General features: G+C 35.8%; 1 protein-coding gene across 1 annotated transcript in view; it reads left to right on the plus strand.

Moving 5' to 3' along the window:
• Nucleotides 1-3,785: 3,785 nt before the first annotated feature.
• Nucleotides 3,786-16,770, plus strand: part of Wnk (Wnk kinase) — a 60,678-nt gene continuing 47,693 nt past the window's right edge. Inside the window, exons 1-6 of the mRNA XM_088264141.1 lie at nucleotides 3,786-3,853; nucleotides 5,383-6,401; nucleotides 7,058-7,156; nucleotides 8,132-8,287; nucleotides 9,397-9,540; nucleotides 16,438-16,546. Of these exons, the coding sequence (XP_088120267.1) occupies nucleotides 6,081-6,401; nucleotides 7,058-7,156; nucleotides 8,132-8,287; nucleotides 9,397-9,540; nucleotides 16,438-16,546 (829 nt within the window). The 5' untranslated portion in view covers nucleotides 3,786-3,853; nucleotides 5,383-6,080. The remainder of the gene's footprint in view (nucleotides 3,854-5,382; nucleotides 6,402-7,057; nucleotides 7,157-8,131; nucleotides 8,288-9,396; nucleotides 9,541-16,437; nucleotides 16,547-16,770) is intronic.

Genomic DNA, 16,770 nt, shown 5'->3' on the forward strand with positions numbered 1-16,770 from the left:
CAATTAGCGAATTTTGCATTGAAAATAAATTAAATTATTGATATTTCAGATATGCTTTTATATGTGTAGAGAATGTTAAGTCCAATACTCCTCCCAGTGAAAATCTCCCATTCATTAAGAACGAGACGGAGAGAAGATTTGAAAAGATTGATACGTTGATTTGTGATGATTTTAGTACTATACTTTTTTATAATGTTAATAATAACCATAGTTTATAATTTATTATTATAAATTACACTAGAAGCATAAAAAGCTAATAATTGTAATAAAAAATAAAGATTTTCTGCTCTTTCTTTCTTTAGGGACAAAACATTTCCATAATTGTGTTTAATGTCAAATTGTTAATGATGTATTTATTGATTTGGCGTTTAATTTGTAGAACTCCATTTTAATTTATGTATTAATTTTAAATCAAACACAGATTTATTGAGTCTACTAAGTTGTATTTTATTAACAAAAACACATGAAAAATTATATTGTCATTCAACTAAACGAAGTTATAAATATATTTTTCAATTAATATTTTTGTAAATTATGAAATAAAAAACTATAATAATAAATACTACATAAATACCTATGATATAAATATATTATCCACCTCCGTAGTGTAATGGTCAGCATGCTCGGCTACCATTCTGGAGGTCCCGGGTTTGATCCCCAGGGGGGGGGGGTCAAATAAATAAAAGTGATTTTTTCACTCTATGTTTATTTAATATTACCCTGGACCGGTACCTGAAGCGGAGGGCTGATCACCTTTCCTTCATGTGTTAACTATCAAGATAACACTGCGTTTATATGATACAGTGCTCTATGCACCATGGGGTGCAGATAAAGATTTGAAGAAGGAGAAGAAATATCTATGATATGACCCTTTTACAAAACATTGTAAAAGCCAGTTAGGTACAGAGCGTCTACTCAAAATATATGCTTGATTTAGAAAAAAATTGTACTTCAAAGCGATCCTCTAAGGTCGAAGGATAGCTCTAAAATGTATGATTTTTCCAAAACATGTTTTCATTTATTTCTTCTTCTTCTTTTTGTAGATCTTAGGGATCTGTTTGTGCCTCTGCATGTCGCTCTTGGAATGTTGACTCCCAGCTGTCTTTCCATCTTTTCGGAGCTCTGCCTGGGGGTCTGCGTCCTTCAGGGTTACCTTGAAGGGCGATACGTGGAAATCTGTCTCTGACATTCTGTTTATATGTTCATTCCAGTATTGCCTTCGTTGTCCACCTCACAATATCCTCCGTCTTGCACATGCTCTGGATGTCGGTATTTCTTATTCGGTCTCGCCATGTGTTTCAGGTTATCGATCAGAGAGTCTTCATCTCGGAGGTTCGAAGTCGAGATTTTGTCCTGGAAGTATCTGCTCTTGCCTCAATCCCATAAGTGGCTATTGGTCAAACACGTTTTGTATATTTTCATTTTACTTTCTATTCTCATGTGTTTGTTCCTCCACACCGAGTTTCAGAGGCATCCGGATATAACTGCAGCCTTGTTTATTTGTTTCTGAGTCTCACCATATAGATCAGCGTAGCTACTGATGTCAACTCCGAGATACTTGAATTTCATCACCTGTTCAACGGTCCTGTTGTTTACAACTAATTTGCATCTAACTGGACTCTTTGATATGGTCATGCTTTTAGTCTTGTCAATGGATATCATCATGTTGAATTTTCCGATGTCAAGTGGAGCTTGAGAAGAATTCTTTGGAGGTCGTCTTTTATTTCAATCAGACAAACTAAAACAAATTCTGTATCGAACTGGCCTCTGCTTTGAGAATAACGGGAAATATTGTAAGCATAATTTAACGATATGCTACTTCTAAATATAAAAAAAAAGTGTTTGTAAATAAAATATTCCAATAACATTGTTAAAGAATTTGAGAAACAAATTCATAAAACTCTAAAGATTAATTTTCGCAGTATGCTCACAATATATATCGCTCACTCCTTTCAAGAACGTCATAAATCAAAAAACTTGATTTTTCAGGAGAACGTTTTTAATGTTTAAAAATATAACACAATGTATTAAAAATAAATATCAAGCCACTTATTGAACTTTTTTCTGTGCAACAGATCTTTTTAGGTAAAACCTGAAGGTTTTTTCTCCATTTGAAAAATATTTAGTATATGTAAAAAAATAATTAAACAGTACCTTTTCTTCAAAATGCAAAAACAACACTTTCTGCCCTATATCGGGTAAATATTAAGTTAAAAATATGTCTCTTATGTTGGGATATAGTACATTTTCTGGGCATTCCGAAAACATGCACAACTGAAAATTTACGTTTTTTGATTTACGACGTTTTTGAAAGGAGTGAGCGATATGTATACCTATATTTACATATCACGTACCTGGACATTTAAAAATATTCATATATAAAACATTTATATTTTACTTCAGTTTGAGGAATGTTATCACAAATAAAATATTTATTGTATTTTGTCATTATTTTCTATTTTTATACGAAATTAAAATAAATTATGAATTATTTTGTATTTTCATTTTTAGGGAAGAACCTATAAAGAAACAGACTTAGAAAAATGTTGAAAAAAAGCTGAAGAATATTGATTTTTTTGTTTTCATCCCTTTTCAGTGAACGCCCCTAGCAGCCTGTGAAGGCGATAATATTTAATTTTACATATGAATTAAAAATAAAAAAATTGTTGAATCGATGGATATCTAAATCTTCTTCTTTTTTTAGAACCTAAGGATCTGTTTGTGCCTCTGATGTTGACTTCCAGCTCTCTTTCCACCTTTTTGGAGGTCTGCCTGGGGGTCTGCGGCCTTCAGGAATACATAAATAATTGGCATAAAAATAAATTGCATGTTTTATTTTCATTTGAAAATTTTTTGATGATTTTTTAAGTAGTTGAAAGTAAATGCCGAATCAATCAATGAAAAATTAAAAAAAAAAACTTTTGCTGCCTTATTATAAGTTTATTTTTGCAATTATTCATAAAAAGCAATGTGTCAAAAAATAAATTTTACCCTTTTTCTGACTGGTCAGTGACATCCATGAGATAATAAATCTAGCCGCCCTCTAAAATATGTGCCTCAAATGGATGTTCAGTATTGCATGCAACTATTTTTCAAAGTAAATTATGATCAAGTTGTTAGTCTTATAATAAAACATACTGACACGGCGTTATTGAATTTAAGAAGCTGAACTTTCGAGTCCAAAATCGTGTAAGGCATTACAATTTTGTAGAAATAATAATTTTGTTGGATGGGAAACTCATACAACAGATAAATTATTGTACACTTGTCGGGGGGGAGGGGGGAGATTAAAAGTAAAAAAGACCATTTTAATCCCGCATGTTTATTTTATATAAATCTATTTTATTTACACTAATATTTCAATTTCATACTTTTTCTGTGGGTCTAAGCGGTTCATTATTAGAAATAGGTATCAAATTGTGAGAGGGTTCGAACCGAGAAACTCTGACTAAGAGTCCGAGACACTAACCACGGGACTACAACGCCTTTAGAGATATTGGGTGCGATCGTATTTATTTTTTAGATTGAATATTTTTTGAAATTAATGTTCAATTTATTTGATCTGCCTCATTTTTATTCAGATTTAAACCATGTATTTAATTTAAAAACGCTCTAGATTACTTGATTTTCCAAAGCTAAAAACATCAAAACGAATTACAAAAGATTTTACTACTTTATTTCAAGTACCTACATTATCCTGGTTAGTTAAATTGTAAACGCACGTCAGCTGATCTCGGGAAAAAAGCAATAAATATCTATGTACATTTAACGTCAAAATTGTTTTTGTCTATGGATTTCTTCTACTGTGCGCTGCGTGAGAAAAAACAATGGTGTAATTTCTAACATTTTTCTTGTAAGTATTTTTAGAACGCAATAACAGCGACCGGAACGTACGAGAAATAGCCCAAATTTACATCGATAATGTACCGATTTAGTACCGTCTGGCGCCTTCGCTCACTGTACGCGTAACACAGGCAAAACGAACTAATATACCAAATGTCAGATACGAGTTTAATTGTATATTTTCTTATTGCACGTGAGTATATGCGATCTATACTTGTATGTATTGTTGCACTGCGGCAGAGGTCACGGAGCCCATTTTTATAAATCATTTCCTATCGAGTATCGGCTCTTTAAATCGGGTTCGAATTTGACAGTACCTCCCCCGAGTTGCATGGCGTGTCGAGTGGAACTTTCATAAAATGCCGTTTTCATTACGTTTTTTTTAACAAGAATCTGCCAAGATGCCGGCTGACTAACACGCCTATCGCCGTTTAATCGGTTTTACATCCGCATAAACAACATGTATTCGTATTAAATCGCTCCATACATATTTGTACCAAGGTAATGTAAATGGTTGCCTTATTGGACGGAGTTTTTATTTTCCTTTATCGGGAACAACACAAACTACGCATTTGCACGCCTTGTTTACTTTGAATCGTTTTTAAAATTACGTTATCAACAAAACCATGGTATGTTGCGAAATTTATTCAACTTTGATGTGAAAATTTCATTTATTTTATTCAGGGCTATATTCTCAAATTGTTTCTCAAAAGTACTGCCTTCAAAAAACTACTTCTGGTAATGATTAAAAAAAAAACATTTTCAAATTGCACTTTGCACTTAGGAAGTAGATATCATAATTCGCTTACTCCTTTCAACAACGTCATAAATAAAAAAACTCGATTTTTCAGGAGATCGTTTTTAAAGTTTAAAAATAAAATAAAATGTATTGAAAATAAATATCAAGCCACTTATTGATCTTTTTACTGTGCAACAGATCTTTTTATGTAAAATCTGAATGTATTTTCTCCATTTGAAAAATATTAAGTATATTTAAAAAAATAATTAAACAATACCTTTTCTTCAAAATGCAAAAACAACACTTTCTGCCCTTTAGCAGGTAAATATTAAGTTAAAAATATGCCGCTTTTGCTGGGATATAGTACATTTTCTGGGCATTCCGAAAACATGCACACTTGACAATTTTTGATTTATGACGTTATTGAAAAGAGTGAGCGAATTCTCAAAAATGACTAAATGCAAAATACTAGTTATATTGTGTGTTTTTATAAAATAAAAGGGAATCTTGCGCATAAAATAAAAATGCAGACTTAAAATTGAATATGTCCAGGATAACGAAATTGGATTCAATTCTACCTCTAACCTCTATCGTTCCTCGAATAATCGTTTTCCCGGCTGTGTCGTTTATTTCTTCCATCCCGAATTCATTTCATAGAAAATACACACTATGTTATACATACTAGTTTTATAAAAAAATTCATTTCATTTCAAGAAACTAAGGATTTTTAGTTAAAATATATTTGCAATCGATTATGTACAAATATGAATTAGTTTTAAAAGATTTTTGTTCATTTTCAGACCCAGAAAAAGCGACGAACATCTTATTACGCCATAAACCACGAGGGGGAATCTCTATAACCATAACTTAGCATATTCTTTCTTCACTTACACACTTTACACCACATATATGATATATCTAATAATACCCTTAAAAAATGTGATTTAGACTTAATTATTTCTTTAGGATTTACGTAAATTTTGTTCATTTTAAATAACTTTTAACTTAATTAATTTCCAAGTCCAGTAGTAGCCAAATTTCAACTCCAATAAGACTGAAATATTTTTTTTTTACTATTTTTCCTCCGCCTTTTATTTCCGACTGCATTCAATTTAATGATTTAAAAAAATATGCTTAAAAAACAGCATACAGAATGAAATAAATATGATTTATCTTTGATCTATAATTTTTAATTTATTTTCTATTATAATCTGTTTTTTTTTTTAAAGATTCTTTCGTTTCACAATTTTGTCTGTTAGTGACTTTATGTATTTGTGCGAAGAGAGGAGAATAACGACACTTGAAATTCAATGGAGCCCGCGATTTTGAAATTGGACAAAATCATTTTAAAAATTTGTAAATTACCTTGCATTTCCGTTTTTAAGGAAGTAAATTGAATAATTTATTAGATTTTTTATTATTTTTTCTTTTTTTTTTCTTTTCTGTTTTAACACTCACAAATACACACAATTATCATCTCTATCGTATCCGATACGGAATGGAAAACATCCCTCTTAACATGTCCGTCAGAAACGCCAAGTCCCGCAAGGACAACCTCATCACCCGGAAGAACGACAAGAGCCCGGAGAAGGCCGTGCGGCCCGGGGGGAAGAGGGAGGGCGCGGTGAAGGGGTCCAGCGGGACCAGGAGGCTCCCGGAGGCGCAGGAGCCGCAGGAGGACCAGCCGCTCGCCTCCATGGAGCGGCTGGACCGACCCAAGAAGATCGTCATGGGGCAGACCAAGTTTGGGCTCAACAAGCGGATGGATTTCAACAAGACGAGGAACCTGCAATTGGCGCCTACTAGATTCACACACCAGGTAAGCTCTACGTAGAGTCTACAGTCTTCTTCTTCTTCATGAGCCCTCTGATCTTAATATTAGTTTTAATCAGTCTTGATAAAGAAGCGGTTAGCTTCGAAACCGGTAGACATTATAATAAAATATTTATAGTGATTTTAAAACAAAGTTACATTTTAATTATAAAATGGAGTCGAATCAATCGGCGGGTGTTTATGAGGAGATGCATGAACGTGGAAGAGGCGAGGAATATTTGCAAAGACAGAGTGGTGTGGCGTTCTATTCTCTCTGCCCACCGCTGCGCTGAAGCGGCATGATGGTTAGTTAGTTTTTTTTTTAGTGCTTCAAATATAAACTATATTTTACGTTTTGTTAGTTATTTTCTCCTGTACGACTACAATATATGTTATAATTAAAATGTAACTTTGTTTTAAAATCGCTATAAATATTTTATTATCACTTAATTGTAATGCCTACCGGTTAACTTTGCAACCGGTAGACATTATAATTAAGTTATAATAAAATATTTATAGTGATTTTGAAAACAAAGTTACATTTTAATTATTAAATGGAAAATCACTAAGTTAGTGCTTTAAATATAAATTATATTTTACGTTTTGTTAGTTAGTTACTTTCTCCTGTATCACTACAATATATGTATTTGTATTTTTTTTCAGTTGCCTCCCGTGAATCATCACATAGTTCCACATCACAACCAGCACCATCTGATTGACCACCATAAGGAGAAGACTGTACACGGGAAGGAGAAATTTAAGGTTTTTACTTTTTTCACTAAAAAGATCAAGCAATTGACTTTTTGTCTCAATTGCTTGATATTTTTTTTATTTTTTATGGACAATTTTCAAGACACGCCTTCCAGAGACGGATGGAGTTTACAAACTGAAATTTTAAATTCATCAATTGATTTGGCAGTCACGTTGTGGTGATATCTATCAAATTTTAATTTAAATTTCACTTTACAATACTTTTGGGTGTGTCTAAATTCATTGTTACAAACCTGGGTTTCTCAATTTAGTTTTTTTTTTCAAAAGATGAATTAAAATTTAAAATTTAAGTAATGTGGTTGTCAAACATGGGTAGAATTGTGAATTTTACATGTCGCCCACTCCTTTCAAGAACGTCATAAATCAAAAATCGTCAATTTTCAGTTGTGCATGTTTTCGGAATGCCCAGAAAATGTACTATATCCCAGCAAAAGCGGCATATTTTTAACTTTGTTTTTGCATTTTGAAGAAAAGGTATTGTTTAATTATTTTTTTTTAATATATTTAATATTTTTCAAATGGAGAAAACAAATTCAGGTTTTACATAAAAAGATCTGTTGCACAGTAAAAAGATCAATAAGTGGCTTGATATTTATTTTCAATACATTTCATTATATTTTTAAACTTTAAAAACGATCTCCTGAAAAATCAAGTTTTTTTATTTATGACGGTGTTGAAAGGAGTGAGCGATGTGTGTGTAAAGTGATCACTTAACCAGTGTATGACAGGTCATAAGGTTTGTAAATACGCAGACTTCCACATTCTTCTTCATTTATGTTGCAATGTCAAAATTTTAATTTTACTTGGTAATTACCACTATTTCTTAAAATCTACTATGACACTTGTTTCGATACATTCCGCATCATTTTCAAACACTGTATGTGAAGCTAATTCCAAATTTTAGAGTTGGGTCCTTGGGACGTTGAAATTGGTCCTTGTTTCTCAAGTTATGGTTTGAATTTCCAGGTGGTCGTTCCGACAGCAGATCCGCTGGCTAAGAAAGCAGCGGCGGGCGGCCACAACATAAAGGATCACCACTACCACCACGCGCCGGGGGCCCTCTCCATATGCACACAGCAGAACAACTACGACGTTCTCAATTCCCTCTCTACAAGTGTTGCCGTAAGTCGATAAACCTATTTCATTAATAACAAGCATGTGATATAAATTAACAATAAAACACTTGTTTTTTACCACTTGAGTATTGTATTGTTACGACTAGTTTCGGAAGCTACAGATGCTTTAATAGGGGTAGTGTTAAGCATGGTATTACTGTTCTGCAATTTGAAGATATGGAAGGTGTAGGAAGTAGAACCGGATGAAGAGTAAGAGTTTCCAAGGATAGTCATATTTCAAAGGTTTTTGAACGATGTTAGAAAGGGGTTTCTCAAGAGGCTATTCATTTCATATTCTCGCATTATATTAGGATGCCTCAGAAACTCGGTGTGGAGGAATAAACACATGAGAATAGAAAGTAAAATTTAAATATACAAAACATGTGTTCGACCAATAGCCACTTATGGGATTGAGGCAAGAGCAGATACTTCCAGAACAAAATCTCGACTTCGAACCTCCGAGATGAAGACTCTCCGATCCATAACCGGAAACACATTGCGAGACCAAGTAAGAAATACCGACATTCGGAGCATGTGTAAGACGGAGGATATCGTGAGGTCCCCACCTCACAATACACCATGACACCAAAGGCGATACTGGAAGGAACATATAAACAAAATGTCAGAAGACAGACTTCCACGTATCGCCCTCCAAGGCAACCCTGAAGGGCGCAAACCCCCAGGCAGACCTCCGTAAAGATGGAAAGACAGCTGGGAGTCGACATCCCAAGAGCGACATGCGGAGGCACAAACAGATCCCTAGGATCTACAAAAAGAAGAAGAAGAATATGAGTTTTAATGACTACTAGTTTCGAAAGCTAAATTTCCATCGTAATGTCTGAATAATAACTATTATTTATTTATTATTCAGACCTGACGATGGATGTTTAGCTTCCGAAACTAGTAGTCATTAATAAACTCAATTGGTAAAAAAGCAAGCTTTTCCTTAATCATTTTAACATGTCTTACCATAAAGTAAATGCCGAAACAATAGATAAGAGATCATTTAACATTGTCAGTTGATATAGACATTGTGGTGTGACATTTTGTATGGAGGAATGGAAAGTGATGGATCATGATCGGGAAGGTATTTATTATTTCTCTATTATTTTTCAGCCTGGTGCGGTGGAAGTGAGTGGTTTCCGCAGACGAGGGTCCGGCCAGGCCCCTCCGCCGCCGCCCATGCCCGATCTGGACGCCAGCGGCAACAAGCTAGTGGCGCGGCTCGAAGATGACGCCTTTATATCTGAACAAGACCTGGTAAGGAAACAATCAAACCTTCTATGATTTATTTTGCATATTAACCCTTCCCTTACGGTGCTAAAAACTTCTGCGTGCACCGGTGATATGTATTTTGTACACCATATGAAAGTGTGGTTTAAAAACGAGAAAAATGTGAATATTCCTAAATGTTGCTTTTATTGAGCATAGTTGAAGTTGAATTGTATCAATTTTGTAATGTTAGCTCTGGTGAATACCTAATAAAGAGAAAAAATACATCTCAATTGCCGCCGTCGCTAGCGTAGCGACACGACCACACCGAACGACGACTCAAGCGCAAATAAAATGAGATCGTCAGAAACAGTATGAAGCCGCGTGCGCGTGTACGTAAAGTGCGGCACGCACGCATACTCTGAGAAACGTTTGTGTATTGGTGATTCTAACAGTGCTGCTGTACGGATGTGAGTCATGGCCGCTCACCAAAGCTCAAAGTAAGAAACTAGCAAGTTTTGAAAATAGGTGCCTGAGGCGAATACTGGGTATAAAGTGGATGACTTCGTCAGGAATGACGATGTGAGGAGAAGAACTCAACAGCCCCTCATACTGAAGTCCTGAAGAGGAGAAGGTGGACATGGTTGGGACATGTCCTTAGAATGCCACCTGAGGGCATCAACCCCTCATGTCTCTTCTTCCAACCCCGAGGATTCCGGCGCCACGGAAGGCCGCTGACGACCATTCACCGACTATACTCAGTGGAACTTCGAGACGCCGGACTGACCTGGGAGGAAGCCAAGGAGATGGTGCGTGACAGAGTGACTTGGAGACGTCTCGTGTTGGCCATATGCTCCACCTAGGGAGCGAACATGGAATAAGAAAAAAGAAGAAGAAGATTGGTGATTCTATCCCCAGTTTTTTTTTATAATTTATTTATTTCCGTCGCTGCAATGAATAACTTTATATTATAATACTTTCATGATGATATTACGGAGGAACACAAAAATTGTGAGCCTGTATCTATTATATTTAATATTGATATTCCCATTTTAAAAGTTGAGTTGTAGTAAATACATATCACCGGGAGGGGAAGGTTAAAAAGTTTGTTAACTTTGTGGTATGGTAATATAACACTATCCTTATCATTCATCGTTCACTTTGTGCAATACCATGTGTTATTTCTATGATTGTTGCATTTATTTGAGAAGTAAAAGCTTTTTACGAGGTGGCGAATCGAGTTATCTCCTGTCGTGTGCTGTTCCCTTTCAGTAAAAAGTCACCAATTCTCAATTGTTACCAGGCTCTTTCTTTGCATATAGCTTACAGATTTCATATATGTATCAGAAAAAACGTTCAATATATATTTTTTCTCGAAATTTTACACTCCTCACAGTCCTCATTTTCCCCATATTTCCTATTACAATTCCCATTTCATCCCAATTAATAATATAAATATAAAACCCTTATCCGCACCCCAATGTGCATAGGGCACTGTGTCTTATAAACGCAGTGTTATCATGATCGTTTTACTTATGAAGGAAAGGTGATCAGCCCTCCGCTTCAGGTACCAGTCCATGGTAATATTGAATAAATATTACAGTGAAAAAATCACTTATATTTATTTTTACCCCCCTTGGGAATCGAACCCGGGACCTCCAGAACGGTAGCCGAGCGTGCTGACCATTACACTACGGAGGCGGACATTCATCCCAATTACTTGAGATTAATTTATTAATTATTATCAGAACTTTTTTAATAATTTAAATTTTTTTAAATTCATATTTTGGTTACACATCGAATGTTTTCCTTATTTCAAATCACAATTGCCATTTTTTTTCAATTTTCTATCACTCCCCGTGAACTGGTGTGGTATCTAATTTTGGGCGCATGCTCCGGAACGTCTGAAATTTTCAGAGAGATCGCATTTCAACTGCATTCAGCCTACTTTCATCCTTCTTTTGCCAACTCTAAATGCTTCACAAATTCACTTGCGTCATCATTAACATATTGTAGTCGGGCGCTTCGAACAATAGACTCTAGCCTATAGCGGGTGTTTTTCGCAATTAGCGCAAAAATATATCGCTTTCTTAAAATTGACACAATTTCTAAACCAAATAATATTTTCAATTGAAATTTTCAAAGAAATCATATATGACATTTGATCATCAAAAATAAATTATAATCATAATTTTTAATTAAGTATTCCGTATTTCACAATTTTAGAAGCATTGTAAACTATAAAAAATAGTCTTCCCCTCCGAGGTATCATTCCCTATACAATGCTAATATATCCAAATAATAACATACCAAACAGTAAACAAAACAGTGCAAGCGGTATGAAAAATAGTCCGATACGTGGCTCAAACTAAACTGGAGATTGAGATCGCATAAAAACTCTAGATTTCTGGGGATGCCTTTACATGTGACACACTAGCCAATCTGGACAAGACATCTCAAATAACGTCAACAGACTATCGCCTAGCACCCAGGTAGCAGATTACCCTTCAACGCGTTTTATTTCACGCTGATAACAAACCCGTATATTGCCGTTTCCCGCCGATAACCGACAGTCGACAAAAACGGCATTTGCCGTGTCCCGCAGTTGACCGACAGTCCGCGAAAAACGGCAAATGCCGTGTCCAGCCGACAACGTGTTAATACAGTTATGGTACCAAATATTGAATGGTTAATTTTGCACATTTATCTCTGCATTGGTTTCGAAAAATATTTCCTTTTAAATGATGTAATTTCCTTGAAGTTTGTTGGTTGAAAACCGAAAAATGTAACACACTTCCTCAATTTTTGCTTGTGTGTAAATAAACAAACATGTGCTCCATCACAATGATTATTCTATCAAGACAATGGTCGTCACGTGTGACACAACATACTTAATTGGGATTAGCATAATTCAGTCACGGCCACATCCTATACGCCCAGTTGAAAAAATGTTTTGTTTTCAAGCCAATTTCCACATTACACCAATTACCTTACCAAATTGGAATGTCACAAATTGCATACAAACTTGAGTTTCTTAATATCACATTAACAATAAAAAAGTAAGCCTGTGTTCTAGCGCTGATGTTTTGGAAAATGGCAAATATTAATTTGATCTGACTAATTCACTGAATTAGCAGAGGGCTGATCACCATTCCTTCATGAGTAAACGGTCAAGATAACACTGCGTTTATATGAAGCAGTGCCCTATGCACCATTGGGGTGCGTATAAAGGTTTTGGTAGTAGTAGTAATTAACTAATTATCACGCCACTTCTCTGCGGGAGTAGGCAGAGAGAATAGAACGCCACACCACTCTATCTTGGTGAATGTTCTTCGCCTCTTACACATCAATGCGTCTCCTAATTCATAATTGCTGATCATTCTGACTTTCAAGTATTTGACCTGACCACTTTCGAGTATTTTAAACACCTGGTCATGCAAGTTTTCATCGGTCTTCCTCTGCTTCTATTTCCAACTACATTTGGCTCATAAATTTATTTTGTCATTCTTTCATCACTCATTCTTTTAACGTGTCCAAATCCGCCATATCTGCCGATCTCTTGACCTGACCGCTTTGAAGTATTTGAAATACTTCGACTTTTTCACTCTTCAGCTGCTTGTGTTTCCTACATTCGCCGCATAATTTTTTATAATAACATAATAACAAATGGCAAACGGGTTTCGTCGTAATTGACATCATCAGACTAGTCACTGGTCAAATGAATTTTATGTGAAAAAAAAATGTTCTTCTTACCCTTATCGGCACCCGATGGTGCATAGGGCACTGCATCAAATTGACATAGTGTTATCTCGATCGTTACTTACATGAAAGCAAGGTGATCACTTTTGCGCTTCAGGGACCAGTCCAGGTTGATATTAAATATACATCAGAATGAAAAAAAACACTTTATTTATTTGACCTCCCCCTGGGAATCGAACCCGGGACCTCCAGAACGGCAGCTAAACACGCTAACCATTACACCACGGAGGAAGAAGAAAACTATATAGTTGTTATTTTATTATATGAAATGTAGTTCCTGCAAGAAATGTCAGTACAAAACTGATATATATAAAAAAAAATCTGATATTCCGAATAAGTGTTAATAAAAGTGGTATTACACAAAGTGAACAATGGACGATAAGGAGAGTGTTTTTTTTTTTACCATACCACAAAGTTATCGATGCTTTTAATATAAAAATATATATAAAATATGTCAGGTTTCAAGCGGGAATTATTCGCAAATAGATTCCGGACTCTCCATCTTGATTTGCACGTGTATGGTCCGGCAATTGCCTCGATTGGAGATGCAAAACATTGCCATTCCAAAAATAGGCACGGCCACAATACAGTCCTGCTTGTACGGGAGGGCAATCTAGATTTAAATAACTGCCCCATTATCCAATTAGGGGGATTCATCTGCTACGGGTCGGCGCAGAGTCCCGTGTGATGTGACATTACGTCGGAGTGTGTCAAGCGCCCGACAGCTGTCCGACAAGCGCAAAGAGTGCCGATGAAAAACTGCGGGAAATTCGGGAAAAGCGCATCGCGTTGCTTTTTCATGAAATGGAGGAGATGAACGTTGTTTTGTTGGTGTCGTATGTTTTTGTGAAAATACACGCAGTGAAAATGAATATAATAATAAAATAAAATAGTGCAACTAGAAAAAAAATATTTTTAATTAATCAATTTAATTTAATAATGTGACATTAATGCGTTTATTTTTTCTGTAAAAACTTTTAAAAGGTTTTTATGTTTAAATATTTTTTTCATTCTTAATTGAATTGGCATTACTCTGTAGGCTTTCATTTTTTTTTTAACTAACTAAGTGACCATCAGTATTTGAGCGTCACAGGGGTAGGCAGAGAGAATAGAACGCCACACCAATCTGTCTGCTAACAATCTTCGCCTGTTCCGCATTCATGCATCTCCTCATTTATAATATAATAATAAAACCCTTATCCGCACCCCAATGGTGCATAGGGCACTGCGTCATATAAACGCAGTGTTATCTTGATCGTTTACACATGAAGGAAAGGTGATCAGCCCTCCGCTTCAGGTACCAGTCCAGGGTAATATTGAATAAATATGACAGTGAAAAAATCACTAATATTTATTTTACCCCCCTTGGGAATCGAACCCGGGACCTCCAGAACGGTAGCCGAGCGTGCTGACCATTACACTACGGAGGCCTCATTTATACCCGCCGATTATTCCGTTTCCTGACCTTACCACTTTCAACTATTTGAAATACTCGAACATGTCAAGTTTCCCTCAGTCTCCCTCTGTTTCTATTTCTAGCCACATTTTCCTCTTAAATTTGTTTTACTTTTCTTTCTTACTCATTCAATTTACATGCTCAAACCATCTCAGCACACCTTTCTTAATTTATCACCATTCAACCATCTATCATACATTGTTTCGCCGCACATTCCTCTGAGAGAACACATTTTGACTGCATTCAGTCTACTCTCATCCTTATTTTGCCAACTTTATGCTTCGCTTCCATACATTACATTATAAAAAATACATACTGTTGAACTTTGATGAGTTACTTGAGCCCAGTACAAAAAAAAAATTAATCTGTATTTGGTCTATAATAATGAACGTATCGACATGATTCATTGTTTCCCTGACAGGTGACACTTATTGTCACAATACGTTCATTATTGTAGACCAAATTCAAATTTATTTATTTTTTTGTACTGTGCTCAAGTAACACATCAATGTTCAAGTAGCCCCGTTCTACGGTACTGCCTATCTCAGCCGTTCATTCTTTCCTTACATCATCATTCAACCATCTATCACACAGTGTTTTGCCGCACATTCCTCTGAGAGAACACATTTTGACTGCATACAGTCTACTCTCATCCTTATTTTGCCAACTTTATGCTTCGCTTCCATACATTACATTATAAAAAATACATACCGTAGAACGGGGCTACTTGAACTCTGATGTGTTACTTGAGGCCAGTACAAAAAACAATTAAATCTGTATTTGGTCTACAATAATGAACGTATGGTGACAATAAGTGTCACCTGTCAGGGAAACAATGAATTATGTCAGTACGTTCATTATTGTAGACCAAATTTTTTGTACTGGGCTCAAGTAACACATCAAAGTTCAAGTAGCCCCGTTCTACGGTACATACATTTTTTATTGTATCTAAAAATTTACACATTTCATAACAGGGGGATTCTCAATTTGTTTCATAATGTCCTCGTAAGGCATGTAAGAGATACATCACAAGAGACAGCCTCCCATCTAGCTGACAAACATCTACAACTGCATAGAGGCCTTCACATGGAGCACATATATTCTGTTCATAGATGGTACACTATTGGGTGTTATGTGACAATAACCTGTCACTATGAGAATAATATTTTTTTGATGAACTCAACCTGGTTTCTAACACGGGCAATCATGATGTGATTCAGCACCACCGCTATAGAGACATGTTGAAAAGCATAATTGTATTAGAGGCCGTCATATGGATCACATATTTTCTGTTCATAGATGGTACACTATGGGCGTTTGTCCACTACACGGAATTTTACCGTCCGGCACGTCAGTTAGCGTTTTAAAAAGACGATTAGCTTGGATTGGCTTGTGTTTTTGTCCATCTTTCTTTGGATCGGAGCTCTTGATCGGTGCGTGAACACGTCACGCAAAAAATTTGATCACCCTAAACTGTCGTATTCGCTTTCATTTTTCAAAACCGGACTGCCGGATGGTGAAATTCCGGGTAGTGGACGAGCGCCCTATTGGGTGTCATGTGACTATAGCCTGTCACTATGAGTATAATATATTTTTGATGACTTCAGCCTGGTTTCTTACACTGGCAATGATGATGTGATTGGGTGCTATCGCCGTAGAGACACGTTGGCATGTTTGGTGTCGCCCCCGCCTTGTGACAAGAGTTCTGACCGTCTGGTTACATGTTACAGGAAGAGAATATCGAGATAGAGGAGAAGGGGCTCCAGGGAGCACATTCCCCCACGCCGGCGGAGGCCACGGCGGCTGAAGCGGGACAAAGCGACGCCTCCGACTTCAAAGGTGAGAAAAAAAAAAGATATTTTATCGGACAAACTTTTTTCCAATTATGAATTGACCCTATCTACCCTCCGATTGCAAACAACCATATATGGTATCAAACGTTTTGACCAATATCACTATTGGTTTTTGGTTGGTTGGAAGATATTGCTTTTAAGCAATAAACCCTCCAATGTACTTTTTTCTTTTCTGTACATTAAGTTAAAATAAATAAATAAATTATCTGA

Source organism: Brachycentrus maculatus, unplaced genomic scaffold (assembly GCF_059751285.1).
Source record: "Brachycentrus maculatus isolate JH-2025_06_01 unplaced genomic scaffold, ASM5975128v1 h1tg000216l, whole genome shotgun sequence".
Lineage (NCBI taxonomy): Eukaryota > Metazoa > Arthropoda > Insecta > Trichoptera > Brachycentridae > Brachycentrus > Brachycentrus maculatus.